At 39.3% G+C, this 13,843-nt stretch overlaps 1 protein-coding gene across 1 annotated transcript in view; it reads left to right on the top strand.

Annotated features, from left to right (window-relative positions):
- The window catches only part of Pdhx (pyruvate dehydrogenase complex component X), a 76,002-nt gene that overhangs the window by 59,680 nt on the left and 2,479 nt on the right, over window positions 1–13,843 (top strand). Inside the window, exons 8-10 of the mRNA XM_004627049.2 lie at window positions 49–107; window positions 6,285–6,443; window positions 12,819–12,883. Coding sequence (XP_004627106.1) covers window positions 49–107; window positions 6,285–6,443; window positions 12,819–12,883 — 283 coding nt within the window. The remainder of the gene's footprint in view (window positions 1–48; window positions 108–6,284; window positions 6,444–12,818; window positions 12,884–13,843) is intronic.

Here is a 13,843-nt window from a genome sequence, read left to right as displayed (position 1 = left end):
TAAACCTTTATCATTAATAGTGATTTTAATGTGCTAATTTTCTTTCAGATGACATTAAAGTGTCAGTAAATGATTTTATCATCAAAGCAGCAGCTGTTACTCTTAAGGTAAGAGGGAAATTGCCAGATACTTTTGTCTTCTAAAAGTCTCCTGTCTTGGGATTTTTATAATAAGTATAGATCTTTAAGTTACAAAAATTTCGTAATTTTGTTTAAATATCATTTAATCTTACTGCCTTGTTTTACAGATGAAGAAACCAAGACCAAAGGGCTCCTAATGGAACCATAACAATATAACGACTATTCAACAAATGTCAATTGACTCTATCTTGTGCTAATATATAGTAGAGATACAGAAAGAAACAGGAACCTACTTAGTTTTTGGCTCTTCTTGGGTTTCTATCTTAGAGAAAACAATTATGTCAGATGATAAAGGTGCTAAGGAGGAAAAACCAGCAGAATAAGGGACTGTCTCAGTTACTTTCTCATTGCTGAGGCAAAATACCCAGCACCCACATTGAAGGAGAAGAAGCTTCTTCCAATGCAGTTTGTGGAGGCTGCAATGTGTGTGTGGTCAGCTGGCTCCACAGCAGGGAGGCCTGGCATGGTGGAGAAACAGTCTGTGGCAGAGCAGGCAGGCGGCGGGGAAGTGAAGCATTGAGGCAGGTCTCCCTTTCACTTTTATCCCATCCAGGCTACACAACTTTGGGGAGGCACACCTGGCGTGGGCATTCCCACTGCCAACACAGAACGGTGCGAAACCAGTTCCTCAGTGGGGTACTTTAGCCACCACACACCCTTGGTCCACATTCACATTCACACACCCTGGATCCAGCCAGTCTGAAATGCCCCAGAGAACATGGGAGGCCTTGAGGGAGCAGCCAGCTCCAATCTGCAGAGTCCAAAATAGCTGGGGTGCTGATTTCAAAAGTAAAGGAGGCTTTTCTGACAAGGTGACCAAGGAAACAGACTAAAGAAGATGAGTCAAGTAGGTTACTGATAGAAGAGCACCCTAGGCCGAGGGACCAGCAAACATGGAGGCTGTGAAGAGTGTATCATGCTACCCAGAGACAGCACTGAGGATGTAAAATGTGTAGGGTGTAGTAAGACAAGTCAGGAAATGAGATGGTTTGGTTTGATTTTGTGATAAATTAGCCAGAAGTCTTCTGGAAAGTTTTGAGCAAAAAGGACTGTTGTGGTCTGATTTACTTTTGAAAGAAATGGAGAGACTACTCTGTTGGCTGTGGGAAGAGGCCAGGGTAGGAGTAGGTACTGTCTAGGAGGCTGCAGAGGATGACCATGACTGTGACCCAGGGGAGAGTGGTGGGCTGGGGTGAAGTGGAGGTTTAAATTACACTTGAAGCACAGCAAGTAGGATTGGCTAATGGATTTGCTGTGGGCATTCAGGGAAGAAGTATGGATTTGGGCCTAAGCAGTGATAAGAGTGGATTTTTCCATGTATTGAGACGGAGAAAACTGGGAGAGTGACAGCTTTAAGGAGGAAAGCTCGAGTTTGGTAATGGATATGTTGAGTTTGAGGAACCTAATAGATACCCAGTGTAGAGTGCAGGAAGACAGGTGAAGTGGAGGTGACAGGTAGGAGGTGTAAATGTGTAACTTCAGTTTCCTGCCTTCCTATTCCTGACCTCTTTCTCTAATGAGCCTATTTTCAGGATTGCTGCCTTTGATTTACAGTATGGGTAAATGAATTCATTTTTATTTCTCAGAAAAGAACAAGCTTGAAAGCCATGTCATTTGAACATGTATCTTCATAGGACTTCTCTTAGCCAAGTGTTTTAAATTATATTAATGATTTTCTAATTGTGACTCATTGTTCCATTCCTTAAATGAATCTCTAAAGATCATTAGCTATAGTTCATTGTATAATTTATATTAGGAACCAAAATAATTATAATTTAAATTTCATGTTAGCCAGTCTTTTTGTTTAATTTTAAAACTGCTTTATTTATTTTATTTTATTTATGTGTGTGTGTGTGTGTGTGTGTGTGTGTGTGGCCAGCTCAGCCCGCCTGGGGGCGGGGCTGGCTGGCATGTGGTGCTGGGGGATTGAACCGCGGTCCATGTGCTTTGCTAAGCTTGTTCTAAGTAGGTGCTTTAGACCACTGAGCCATCTCACCAGCCCCTTAAAACTGCTTTATTAAATACATTTAGTTCTTTTTGCTTTTTCTTTATCTGTGCTTATTTTAATTAAATACAAAAGTTTTTTCTTACAGAAGTTTTATAGAATTTACCAGTACAGTATCTGAGCCTAGACTCATAACTATATGGGTCTATTTAATTTTCAACTTTCTCTTAATTATGGAAGCCTATATTTGCCTAGAAAACCACCTATTTCATCTAGATTCCCAGACTTTCCTAAAATATTTACATTTATTTTTTATAATTCTTTTAGTGTTCTCATTGAATTTATTCTAAACTCTGTCTCGCTACTATTGCATATTTGTTTTCTCAGTTTATTTTTTTATTACATATTTTTTAAGGTTCATTCTGGTTAGAAATATTTGGTCAGCAAACTTGAATTATAGTTTAAATTCTATTTATAAATAAGATTTATAATGATGTTTTCCTGTAGATACAAGTCAGGCCATGTTGCCTAGGTTTTTAATACATTTCTCACTAAATTATTTTGATTATTTTGTCAGATACGCTCCATTATAAATATTTTTGGATTTTGTTCTTTCCATTATTTTTATTTTACTTAACAAATGTTTATTAAGAATTTAAAACCAGTCTGGGGAGATAGCTCGGCAGTCCAGTCACCCACCTGGCAAGTGCAAGGACCTGGGTTTTATCCCCCATACCACATGGTGTGCTGACCAGCAGAACCAGACATGATGGTTGTTATGGTTTATGTCTAGTTGTCCCCCAAAGCCTCATGCAGTCATGGGGTAAGGACTTCTAGAGTTTGTGTTAACATGATCCACTGGGATTATGTGTGATCCAAGGCTGGGATTATGGGTCTTAGTACTGCTGGGACTACCCATAGGTGGGTAAGTACTGGGAAGTACCCATAGGTGTGAGTACTTCCCCTACCCTGGGGCAGGGGATTTGCATTACAACATAAGGTGGGAAGAGAAGCTAGCTGCTTGAACTGCTGCTACCCCTCCCTTGCGCTCTTGCTCTTTGCCACCACCATGAAAGGTTGCTTTCTGCTGTGTGCTGTTCTGCATTGGACCCAGCTGAGTATGGACTGAAGCCTCCAGTAACTGTGAGCTAAATAAACCTTTCCTTCCTTCATTTTGAGTGTCGGGTATTTGTCCCAGCAACGAGAGAAGAGTAACTAAGACAGAATTTTTCCTTCCACCCCTGGACCCCCAAAGTCTCATGCACATCCCTTTGTGCAAAATACATTTTAGTCCATCTCTAAGAGTTGCCAAAGTCCCACCAGTTTCAATATTACTGAAAAGTCCAAGTCCCAAGTCTCCTTCAAGATCCAAGGCAAACTCTTAGCTGTGAGCCCCTGTACAAAAGAAAAGTTAAACACATTCAACATTTAAGGGCACAAGATAAACATTACCATTCCAAAAGGTACACACAGCAGGATACCAACATTGGGACCAACACAAGTCCAGAAGCCAGCAGTAAGTCCTGCAGTTCCATGTAGACCATCTGAAGCAATCTGCGATAAGTTGTGAGCTCCAAAGGCCTTATATGGCTCCACCCCTATGGCACTTCTGCTGGTAGCTCTTATGGCTTCTCTCTTCGGCCTGTTTTGCTCCCTTTTTGCAGCTTTTCTTAGACCATCCACATTCCTGGCTTTTTCAAACTTCTGAGGTTTCCAGTGAGTAGGCTTCTCACTCACAGCTTCACACACTGCCCTCTCAGGCACACTGCCTGGCCTCCCAGGCCTTCTTCTGAAATTGGGGCAGAAGCCTTCTGAACCTCAGAAGTCCTGCATTCTGCATGCACCTACAGCCACCAAAGCCACGTGGATGATGCCAAGGGCTGCTGCCAGCTGGAGCAGTAGCCAGGGTTTCCTCTTGGCTGTACGGGTCGAGTGCCTGGATTGCTGAGCACTCTGACCCTGATTCTGAGAAACAAATTCTCTATGCGGGTGCCATTCTGCAATCTGATGTGGCCACTGCCTCCATTCTGGAACCTGGTGTGGCTGCTGCGTCCATTCTGGAACATGGGGCTCTGCAGCTTTCTCCTCAAAATGAAGTCCCTCATCCTTGCCATTCTTAGGCTGTAAAGGGCAAGAACCTGCCACCTCCTGTGATGCCCTGGGGACATCTTTTCTACTCTCCTGTTCCTTCTCTGCAATGGAGATCCTCTCAGCTCTGTCTTCACAGTCCACAGCTTTCCTGGAGCTTCCTTTCTGGCCAAACTCACAACATTTTAAATCATCCTTTTGGGCTCTTTGCTCTTGATTCTCAAAATAAATCTGGCTAAAAGCCCCCAGTAACAACCAGGCCACTGCCCCAATATTTGGCTGCCTTGAAATTTCTTTTGCTAGATTGATCAGTCCGCCATGCTTAAACTCAGTCTCAGGCAAAGTCTCTGGGCATGAGCAAAACGCAGACAACTTTTCTGCTAAGTCAAAACACAAATGATCCGGAGTCCAACAACCAGTACAGTATTTACCAGCAGAAACCTCCTCAGCCTGGTCTTTACAGGCTGGCTTCCAGACAGTCTTCTGGTCTGAGCTCTGACCAGAATCTCCCAAACAAAACAGCCGAAGCTGTTCCAGCTCTTCGCAAGTAGAGGACATCTCCAAACCTTTCCTATCTCTTCCCATAAGCCATTCCCAAAAGCTTGTAATCCACATGGTCAGGTTTATCCACAGCAACGACCCCACTCCTGGTACCAAATTCTGTCTTAGTTACTCTTCTCTCGTTGCTGGGACAAATACCCGACACTCAAAATGAAGGAAGGAAAGGTCACAGTTACTGGAGGCTTCAGTCCATACTCAGCTGGGTCCAATGCAGAGCAGCACACAGCAGAAAGCAACCTTTCATGGTGGTGGCAAAGAGCAAGAGCGCAAAGGAGGGGTAGCAGCAGCTCAAGCAGCTAGCTTCTCTCCCCACCTTACATTGTAATGCAAATCCCCTGCCCCAGGGTAGGGGAAGTACTCACACCTATGGGTACTTCCCAGTACTTACCCACCTATGGGTAGTCCCAGCAGTACTAAGACCCATAATCCCAGCCTTGGATCACACATAATCCCAGTGGATCATGAGTTAACACAAACTCTAGAAGTCCTCACCCCATGACTGCATGAGGCTTTGGGGGGACAACTAGACATAAACCATAACAGTGGTACATGCCTGTAATCCCATCACTGAAACGGGAGGATCACTATGAGTCTGAGCTGCATAGTGTACCAAATAAATAAATTAAAAATTAAGAATAAAAGAATTTAAAACTTTTTGAGGCATTCAGACTTGTTTTTTCAGTCTTTTCTGAAGTTTTGGTATTGTTCAATGAATGAATGATCTGAGCCTTAAAAGATGAAGAAATCTAAAGAGCAGTTGAAGTAGATGTGGAGGTAGTCCTAAGCGTAAGTGAGCAGGCCTGTGAGTAGTTGGCATAAAGTTGCAAATCCATTTTAGGGAAATGATCACAAGTAAAATTAGGCAGAGCAGGTGAAATTGTACATTGCCATGTTGCAGGGACATAATGGGAGGCTTAGATCTTATTTTGTAGAAAACAATTTTCAAAATGCAAAATGAGTTTTTTGAATTTCTGTTTTTAACACTATTTTATCCTTGATATCTGGCAACATCAATACATTCAATAATTTCTTCTGTTCTTTTCATACTTCGATGTTTATTTGTATGTCACATGCATATGTGCATATATATTATAGTGTGCTATATTTGAAGCTTAGGAATATGTTTTTAAACAAGAGAGTCATTTGCTAAAGGCTTATTAATATGTATTCCAAAGTTGTGCTTAAAAACTCAGACTTCCTTCATGCCAAAGGAATGTGATTGAATATCATACCCTTTCCTGCTCCCTCTTCCCCTCAAGGTCCTATCTGTCATCATAGGAGTCAGGATGTATAACAAGCATTAACTATCTTCTGGCAGTTAGGATTAATAAAAGAAGTCTGCTTAAAAAAGAAAAAAAAAAAAAAGATATTTTTAAGTGTCCTTCCCAAACACAGATAACACAGATCCAAATCATTCTTTCCAAGTAAATTTGTTTACTTTTCTGTCAAATTATATTCACTTTTAAAAATGCATAATAATGTAAATTGTTTACCTGTAGTCACCTTGGTCTAAAGCTGCTTCTTCAGTAACATTTGTTCCTTATTTCTAGCAAATGCCAAGTGTTAATGTGAGCTGGGATGGAGAGGGACCGAAACAGATGCCCTCTGTTGACATTTCAGTGGCTGTGGCAACAGATAAAGGTTTAATTACACCAATCATAAAAGATGCTGCAGCTAAGGGTGTGCAGGAAATTGCCAACTCTGTAAAGGTATGTCCTAAATATTATACTTTCAAAATGTGAGGATAGATTTTCTAATTACTTTCTGATAGTCTTGATCTGGTTTGGTCACAGTGTCGGGGGGTTTGTGTGTCAGTGTGTGATTTATTACAAGTGATCTTCACCTGTGTATGTAGGCTTTTAAATTTTTACCCAGGTATGACCCATGCTAAGAAAATGTAATGCTCATAAAATTTAGAAATATAAACTTGTAGAGTCCAGAATTCAGTCCCACAGATGCTGAAGTGAAAGCATTTCTACAAAAATGACAATGGCTAGACCTCAGGACCAACATTCTTAGGAAAGTTTATTGTATTCATTTTCTCTATAAATTTTTTCTTTTTTTTATATTTTAGGGAAGGGTCTACAGGGTGTTCAGGGTCTCATTACTAGATTGGACGTGTAGTGATTTGCCTGTTTATAGCCTCCCAAGAGCTGGGATTACAGGCATGTGCCACCACGCCCAGTCTCAATTGCCATATCGGTGCCCCAGGGGCAGGGACTGCATGGCAGGCCCAGGGATTCTCTGTAAAATTGAGACCACTAAAAGCAGTTACAATTTCAGAATTTTGCCTGTACTTTATTCTTTAGAAAGCGTTTACTGAAGCTCACAGGTGAAAGAACCTAATTCACCAAAAAATGCTGCATTGGATAAGCAGGAGCACAGTGATTTCCCAGGATGTTTCAGGGGTGGAAGCATCCAGGTCTTGAAGTATTTGTGTTGGAAACTTTAAGATTCTTGCTGGTGATTATGTTCAGTGGTAGAAAACAGTTACAAAGTTATGTACCCATCAGTAGTGAGCTTACTTGGAATTTTAGAGTGAGGAACAACTGAAAAGCAACTTATCAGAATTGACCTTTTTAGGTTGTTGTTGAAAAGATTTGCAGGATATGTTTATGTAGATAAAAATGCAACTGTTTTTTTTTAATTGAAAGGTGGTATTAGTTTGACCAATTCAAAAGTCAAAGTAATAGATTGTTTTAGCAGGATGTAATAGTATTGGCTCCCCTTTGTTCATGGAGGATATATTGCAAGACCTGCAAATAGATACCTCAAGCAATCCTGTTTGTATTGTGTTTTTTCATGTTTATATATCATCAGTGATTAGGCAGAGTAAAGATTAATATTAACTAATAATAGAATTGTAACAGTGAACTTTAAGAAAATTGCCAGCATCATTACTCTTGTTCTTTGGGGCCATTTTTTCAGTAACAGGAGAATTACCTGAACACAACTGCTAAGTGACTAATTGGCAGGTAGGGAATACAGCATGGATACTCTGGACAATGAAATGATTCACATCCTGGGCAGATCAGGGCAAGATTTTATAATTCTACTCATAACAGCATGGAATTAAAAACTTACTGTGTGTGTCTGAAATTTTCCATGTAGTGTCTTAGAACTGAGATTGATTGACCAGTTACTGGAACTAGAAAGTGAATACAGGGGCTATTGTTCATGCCTTTTGTGAATTGTTTTTAACAGCACTAATACATACACTGTTTCAATGTTGCTGGGCAGTTAAGCTGAGATTAAGTGTCGAAATAGCTTGTAAAGCATAAAGTACTGTATGTGAGTTAGTAAATTCAACTATAGAGCTAAAATTCTCATGTATGTAATGTATGTATATTAAATTTAAAAATTTAACCATCATGGGATGGGCTGTATGATCCTAGACATTTTAGAGTTGTGCTACTGTAATACATAATTCTTCAAACAGCTATGTTAGAATTCTTTTTCACCCTAGAAGAACCTAGTGGGACAGTTTCAGCATTCCCCCAGCTGGGCCTCATAGCAACAGGAGGACAGTCAGAGCCTTGGGAATATAGCTGTCTCCGATAGCCCTTGAACACCACCTTTTACATTGAGTTGAACTGCCAGCACCTTCGGGTTTGCTAGGCTCTGGCTCCTCCATGCTTCTGCTCTCTCTCTCTCTCTCTCTCTCTCTCTCTCTCTCTCTCTCTCTCTCTCTCTTTCTCTCATGTTCCAACCTCAGTCCTCTGATATGCCAGGCACTGTGCTAATGCTTCATTTAATCTTGTTAGCTTTCCCACCATTCATCTGTCCTTTTGTTTTGTCTGCCTCTTTCCCCCCTCTTCCTCTTCCTTCTTTCCCTCTCCCCCTTTTCCTCCTTCTCTTTGCCACCTTTTGTCTTTCTTTTTCTCCTAGATACCAAATAAGAGGTTTTGGTTTGCCCTACCACATGCATTCTTATATGAAGTCTCTCTTGGGGAAGTCTCTCTTATGTGACACCAAGCCACTGGTCATGTGATACAAAGCATAATAACCTTTCTGGTTCTAACTACTGTGGTTCTATTTAGAAGGACTAAAGACACAGAGGCATGCCAAGACTTGAGGAGAAGCGTGTGCCTGACTGGCTTATTCAGCCAGATGTACTCAGATGTCTGGTTTAAAGGAGAGAGGAGAGTCATGGGGTATATGAGAGGGGTATGGATCTGGTTTTTTTCACAATTTTTTTTTTTTTTTTTTTTTTTTTTCTGAAATGGCTTGGGCAGTATAAACATTACTTATTTTTAAATACCCTAAATTTGGATGGTTTGTCTCATTCGGTGTTACTTAGAAATTGTGATGTTTTAGATATTCCTCACAAAGATAATGTTCATTTAGTAGTTGTGGACTATCATGTATTGAAAAATGCTTACATATCAGTGAGAAACTTGAACTGTATGTGTCCTTCATATCCAGTACGGATTTTGGCTCTGTTCAGATCACTCAAGAGTATATTGGAATTTCTTACTGTGCAGGAGACAGCATCCACCTGGGTATCCAGCCGCAGCTATAGGTCTCTTAGTCATGAAAGTATTTACTATCCTGTTTTTATGTCTACTACAAAAACACAGTAAACAAGAAATGTTCCATTTATGGAAGAGTGTCATTTTTTCATTTTGAATCTTGCTGTTTTTATATCTAGCTTTGTAGTATGGCTGGTTAAATAGTGTAGCACTTATATAATTGAAGAGACAAACTACTGAATTGTTTTAATTCTAGAAATAAAACCCACTTCAGACCAGACAGAATTAATCTAGCTAATTCCTATACGAATGTAGTACTGGCCTTGGGGATGTGGCTCAGTGAAAGAGTGCTTGCCTACCATGCATGGGCCCTTGTATTTGTTCTCCAGCATGGCAAATAAAAAGCTCTATCCTATAAATATAGTTATTTATGTAATCTTATAATTTTGTTTAAAGAATATTAAAGATTTTTGTATAATACTAATAGTAATAACAGTAGCAGCTGGCATACTCTACAGCTTCGGTTGTAGGCTTTTATGTATTAACTCATTTTAGTCCTCCTCTTGAGCACAAAATAATAATTCGGTATCATGTTGGTAAATAATAAGGAAAAAGAAAGTTAAGTAATTTGTTCACAGCTTGCTGAGGTATAAGATCTGTTAGGTGATAGAGCCAGTGCTTGAGCCCGTTAAAATAATTTGATTGTAGACTTGAGCCTGTGTCCCAAGCACTAGCCTTGGCTGCTTTTCAGATAGTAATTATAAAATCATATTTGTCTGTATTGGTGAGTTTTGCCCAAAACCAGTAGTGTTCCCACTCAAAAAATATTTGGGAAGCAAGTCCCAGATTTCAAGAAATGAACAAGTCAAGCATAGCTGAACAGTGAACAGTTAGACCAAACGCACTGTAATTAGTTGACTCACTATAGCAAAAAAAGGAAAACCGGTATTGGTGTGTTGTAAAACCAGTCTTGTGATTTGAAACTTGAGAGCCATGGCTGGAACACAAAGGGCAGGAAAAAAGAGACCTGATTTGTGGAGCGGTCTATAAAGAAAGAAGCTTGGAGATTGAAGTGGCAGTATGAGGCTGCGGCTGTAGCAGGCAATATAGGAGCACCGCAGTGCAGAGGTGGGGCAGGAGCAACCTTGCAGGGCTTGGAGAACAGAGACCTTGAACTCTGGGCTCTTGGTAGCAATGCAGAACTTACATAGGGTGCTCATATTCTGTCTCATCACTCTGTTTTGTTGTCATTCAATAGAAGTGTATTAATCTATGAAATTACCTTGTTCGTTTATTTGTTGGTTCTTTGGTGTTCCCTACTGTCAGAGGTTGATTGTCTTGTTCATTACCATATATCCAGTTCTGGAAGACTGCTTGAAATATGGGAATTGCTCAGTGAATTTTTTTTTTTTAAATAAAAATGATTTTGTTGAAAATTTTTCAATGTTTGTAGATCCGTCCCATCAAGCCATCTAATAGATGCCTAGTACAGAACACTTTTCTATACATTTACTTCTTGATCCCGTATGCCCCCAAAGGATGTCAGTGTGTGGATTAAAGGCATGCCCAAGCAAGCTCAAGTATCTATTCTTTGAGTACAGTAATACAGTAAAAAGCCTTAGTTCCCATGCTATGCTTGATTCTTCACTAATTATAATGACTTTAAAAGGCAGAGGCCAATTTGCCTTTTAAGTAGCCAGTAAAAATTTGACTGAATTAACAAAGCAAGCAAAATAGAATTATTTACTAGGCATCTTCCTGCATCCATTTAGCTGGATGCTTAAGATAATAAGTTCAGGAGTTTAAATTCCAGGTGCCAGAAGATCTCAGTGAGAACTAGGAGTCTTCAGAACCAGTGATCCTCCTCGAAGTTTATACATATTCGAGTTGCTTGTTAGAGTTGATTGGTGGGAATAACCTGAGGAGGTCTTGACAGTCAGTCCACAGAGATTTGTTTATAGTATCTACTATGTATGATTGAAACTAGTTCTCAGAATGAATTCTGATGTTTTATTTGTTCCAGCATGGTGGCATATGAGGCCATGTTGATGTGCTTTTTAAAACAATGTCTTGTAGACTTCATGATACATATCCATTCTGGTCATTTGTGCAGTTGTATTGCTTAAGGTTGAAAAGGTGAATTTGTAGGTTCTATTTCTGATATTCCAAAGACTCAGTGAAAGCTCATCTCTTCATTTTTCACTTAAAAGTCAAATAATTTTCTTCCTATATCCAAAAAGTATAAATCTGTAATTATTCCAGCTAGCAGTGAGTCTCAGTAATATGTTGAAATCAATTGTAGCTTTAGTGTTAAAAAATTTTAAGTCTGTGATTCAGTATTAAATAATTATTAGCTGTGATTGTCATAGCGCCTGCTTTGGCTGCGTAATACAAAATATTAAGTCAACCCCAGATTTAATCTACCCAAATGACAGTGACTTCACTTTTTCCTGCCCTTCCCTCACAAGTTAATTTATCATTAATTTTTAATGTATGATGACTCAGTCTCTGTCCTCTTCTTGCTTTTGAAGCATTCCAAAGATAAACAGAAGTGTGGTTAACTCCAAGGGCAACCAAGAGGCCAACTCACTTTTCTTGCTGCCCCTCCCAGTGTCATCTGTCCTCTGTCTGTACACTTTCAGAAGTCAGTACTAAAAGCTGGATGAAGTTAGTTCATTCTTACATTCCCTGTGGCAGGGTGAATTGGACTTGCTCGCTTAGGAAATGTAGCTGTAGGAGGACACTGTAATTTCATGTCTCAAAATTTATTTGAAATCAAGAGAAACCAGTAAACCAAATTATAACACTGGGAAAGTGACGAAGAAAATTATGATAGATGTAGTCCTTTAAAATAATCTTTCTTTTTTTAAGGGAAAGGTGTCAAAAGGTGAACCCAGGGCCTTTGCTCTGTGCCACATCCCCATCCCTCCACCTTTAAAAAAATTGTTTTTAAATTTTGAGACAGAGTCTCACTAAGCTGCCCAAGGCCAAATTTGTGATCTGCCAACCTCAGCTGTATAGGAAGCTGGGGCTGCAGGTATGCATCGCCGCACGTGGAAGGTGCAGACATTAAAAATCATCTGTGCATACTGACAGCACATACAGTATTAAGAAGTGCAATACAGCATTCTGGTGTTTTCTGTACCATTGTCTGAAGTTATGTATGTTGTAGATAAAGGAAACACTGAAGGATTAAAACTCATACACTAGTTATGAAGTTGTGGCTGTTTCTGGTTGCCATTGAATAATTTACTTGAAACCTAATAGATTGACAACAGTGGCTTCTTTTAATATTTTTATTTTACAAGAGTAAAACCCTTATAGGCAAAGTAGACAGTTACATTTTTGTATATATAGAAAAAAGTAAAGTATTCTACATAATATCAGTGCAGAGGGTAAATACAGAATTTGAAAAATAATTTAAGAAGCTTTATTATGAAGCTTCTTAGGTTAGCTGTTCTAACTTCTTTATTAAAATTTTATTAGAGAAAATTTATATATAATCATGTTAAAAACTCAAAATATAAGACACAGCAGAGAACAAATATTTAAAGTAACACAATTTACTGTGTAACCTTTTTTGTTGTCATGCTGTTTTTGTGTGTTTCTCAGGTTCTGTCCAAGAAAGCACGAGATGGAAAGTTGTTACCTGAAGAGTACCAAGGAGGATCCTTTAGGTAAAATGGAAGTTCATTATCATCATTAGTATCTAACAGATACATGTACAATTTATTAAACCCATGTCAGTAAGTCTTATTTATCTGAAAGATTTCTAAAGTTTAAGCTAAATATCACATGCCTTACTTAGCTAACAATATGTGAAAGTACTTTTGAGACTAGTAAAGTTTTCAAGTCAAAACTGCAGGAGTGCGTTAGTGTTGAATAAACATTTTGAATGGACATTGTCTAGTATGGAATGACATGTGGGTTTTTTCTTTTATTTATTTATTTATTTTTGTGTTTAGGACAGGGTCTGTAGGGTCTACAGGGTCAACCTGTATAGATCGGACTCATAGTGACCTTCCTGTTTACAGCCTCCCAAGTGCTGGGATGACAGGCACAAGCCACCACACCCAGTCTCAATTGCAGTGTCAGTGCAACTCCCGGCTCCTGTGTCTGCCTGAGCAGGCACTGTAATCTGCTGAGCTATTTGGCTGGCCTGACATGTGGGTTCTTAAACTTATTTTTAAAATAAATTTATGACCAAAGAAAGATGTAGAACGTTACAAGCATCCCAGAACCTTCCTTTTCTCCTTGGTAATCATTATCTACTCCCCAGAAGGAACCACCATCAGAAGATGATTATAGATTTGTTTTGCTTGTTTTGGTTTTTATGTAAATACTATGTATTCTTTATTGTCAGATTTATTTTTCTTATCACTAATATCTGATTTACCATATTTATTTCTGTGTGAAGCAGCTATTCATTTTTTTAGTATATAGTTTTCTGCTATGTAGATGTACCTGTACCAATTCTACAACATTTCTTTTTTTTTTCGGAACCGGGGATTGAACTCAGGCCCTTGCGCTTGCCAGGGAAGCACTTATTCCACTGAGCCATCTTCCCGGCCCCTTCTACATTTCTGTTGTTTGCAGGTTGTTACTATTATAAGTAATGGTGCTGTGGACAATCTTGC

Source organism: Octodon degus, unplaced genomic scaffold (assembly GCF_000260255.1).
Source record: "Octodon degus isolate 3935 unplaced genomic scaffold, OctDeg1.0 scaffold00018, whole genome shotgun sequence".
Taxonomy (NCBI): Eukaryota; Metazoa; Chordata; class Mammalia; order Rodentia; family Octodontidae; genus Octodon; species Octodon degus.
This window is presented reverse-complemented; position numbering and strand designations above follow the sequence as displayed.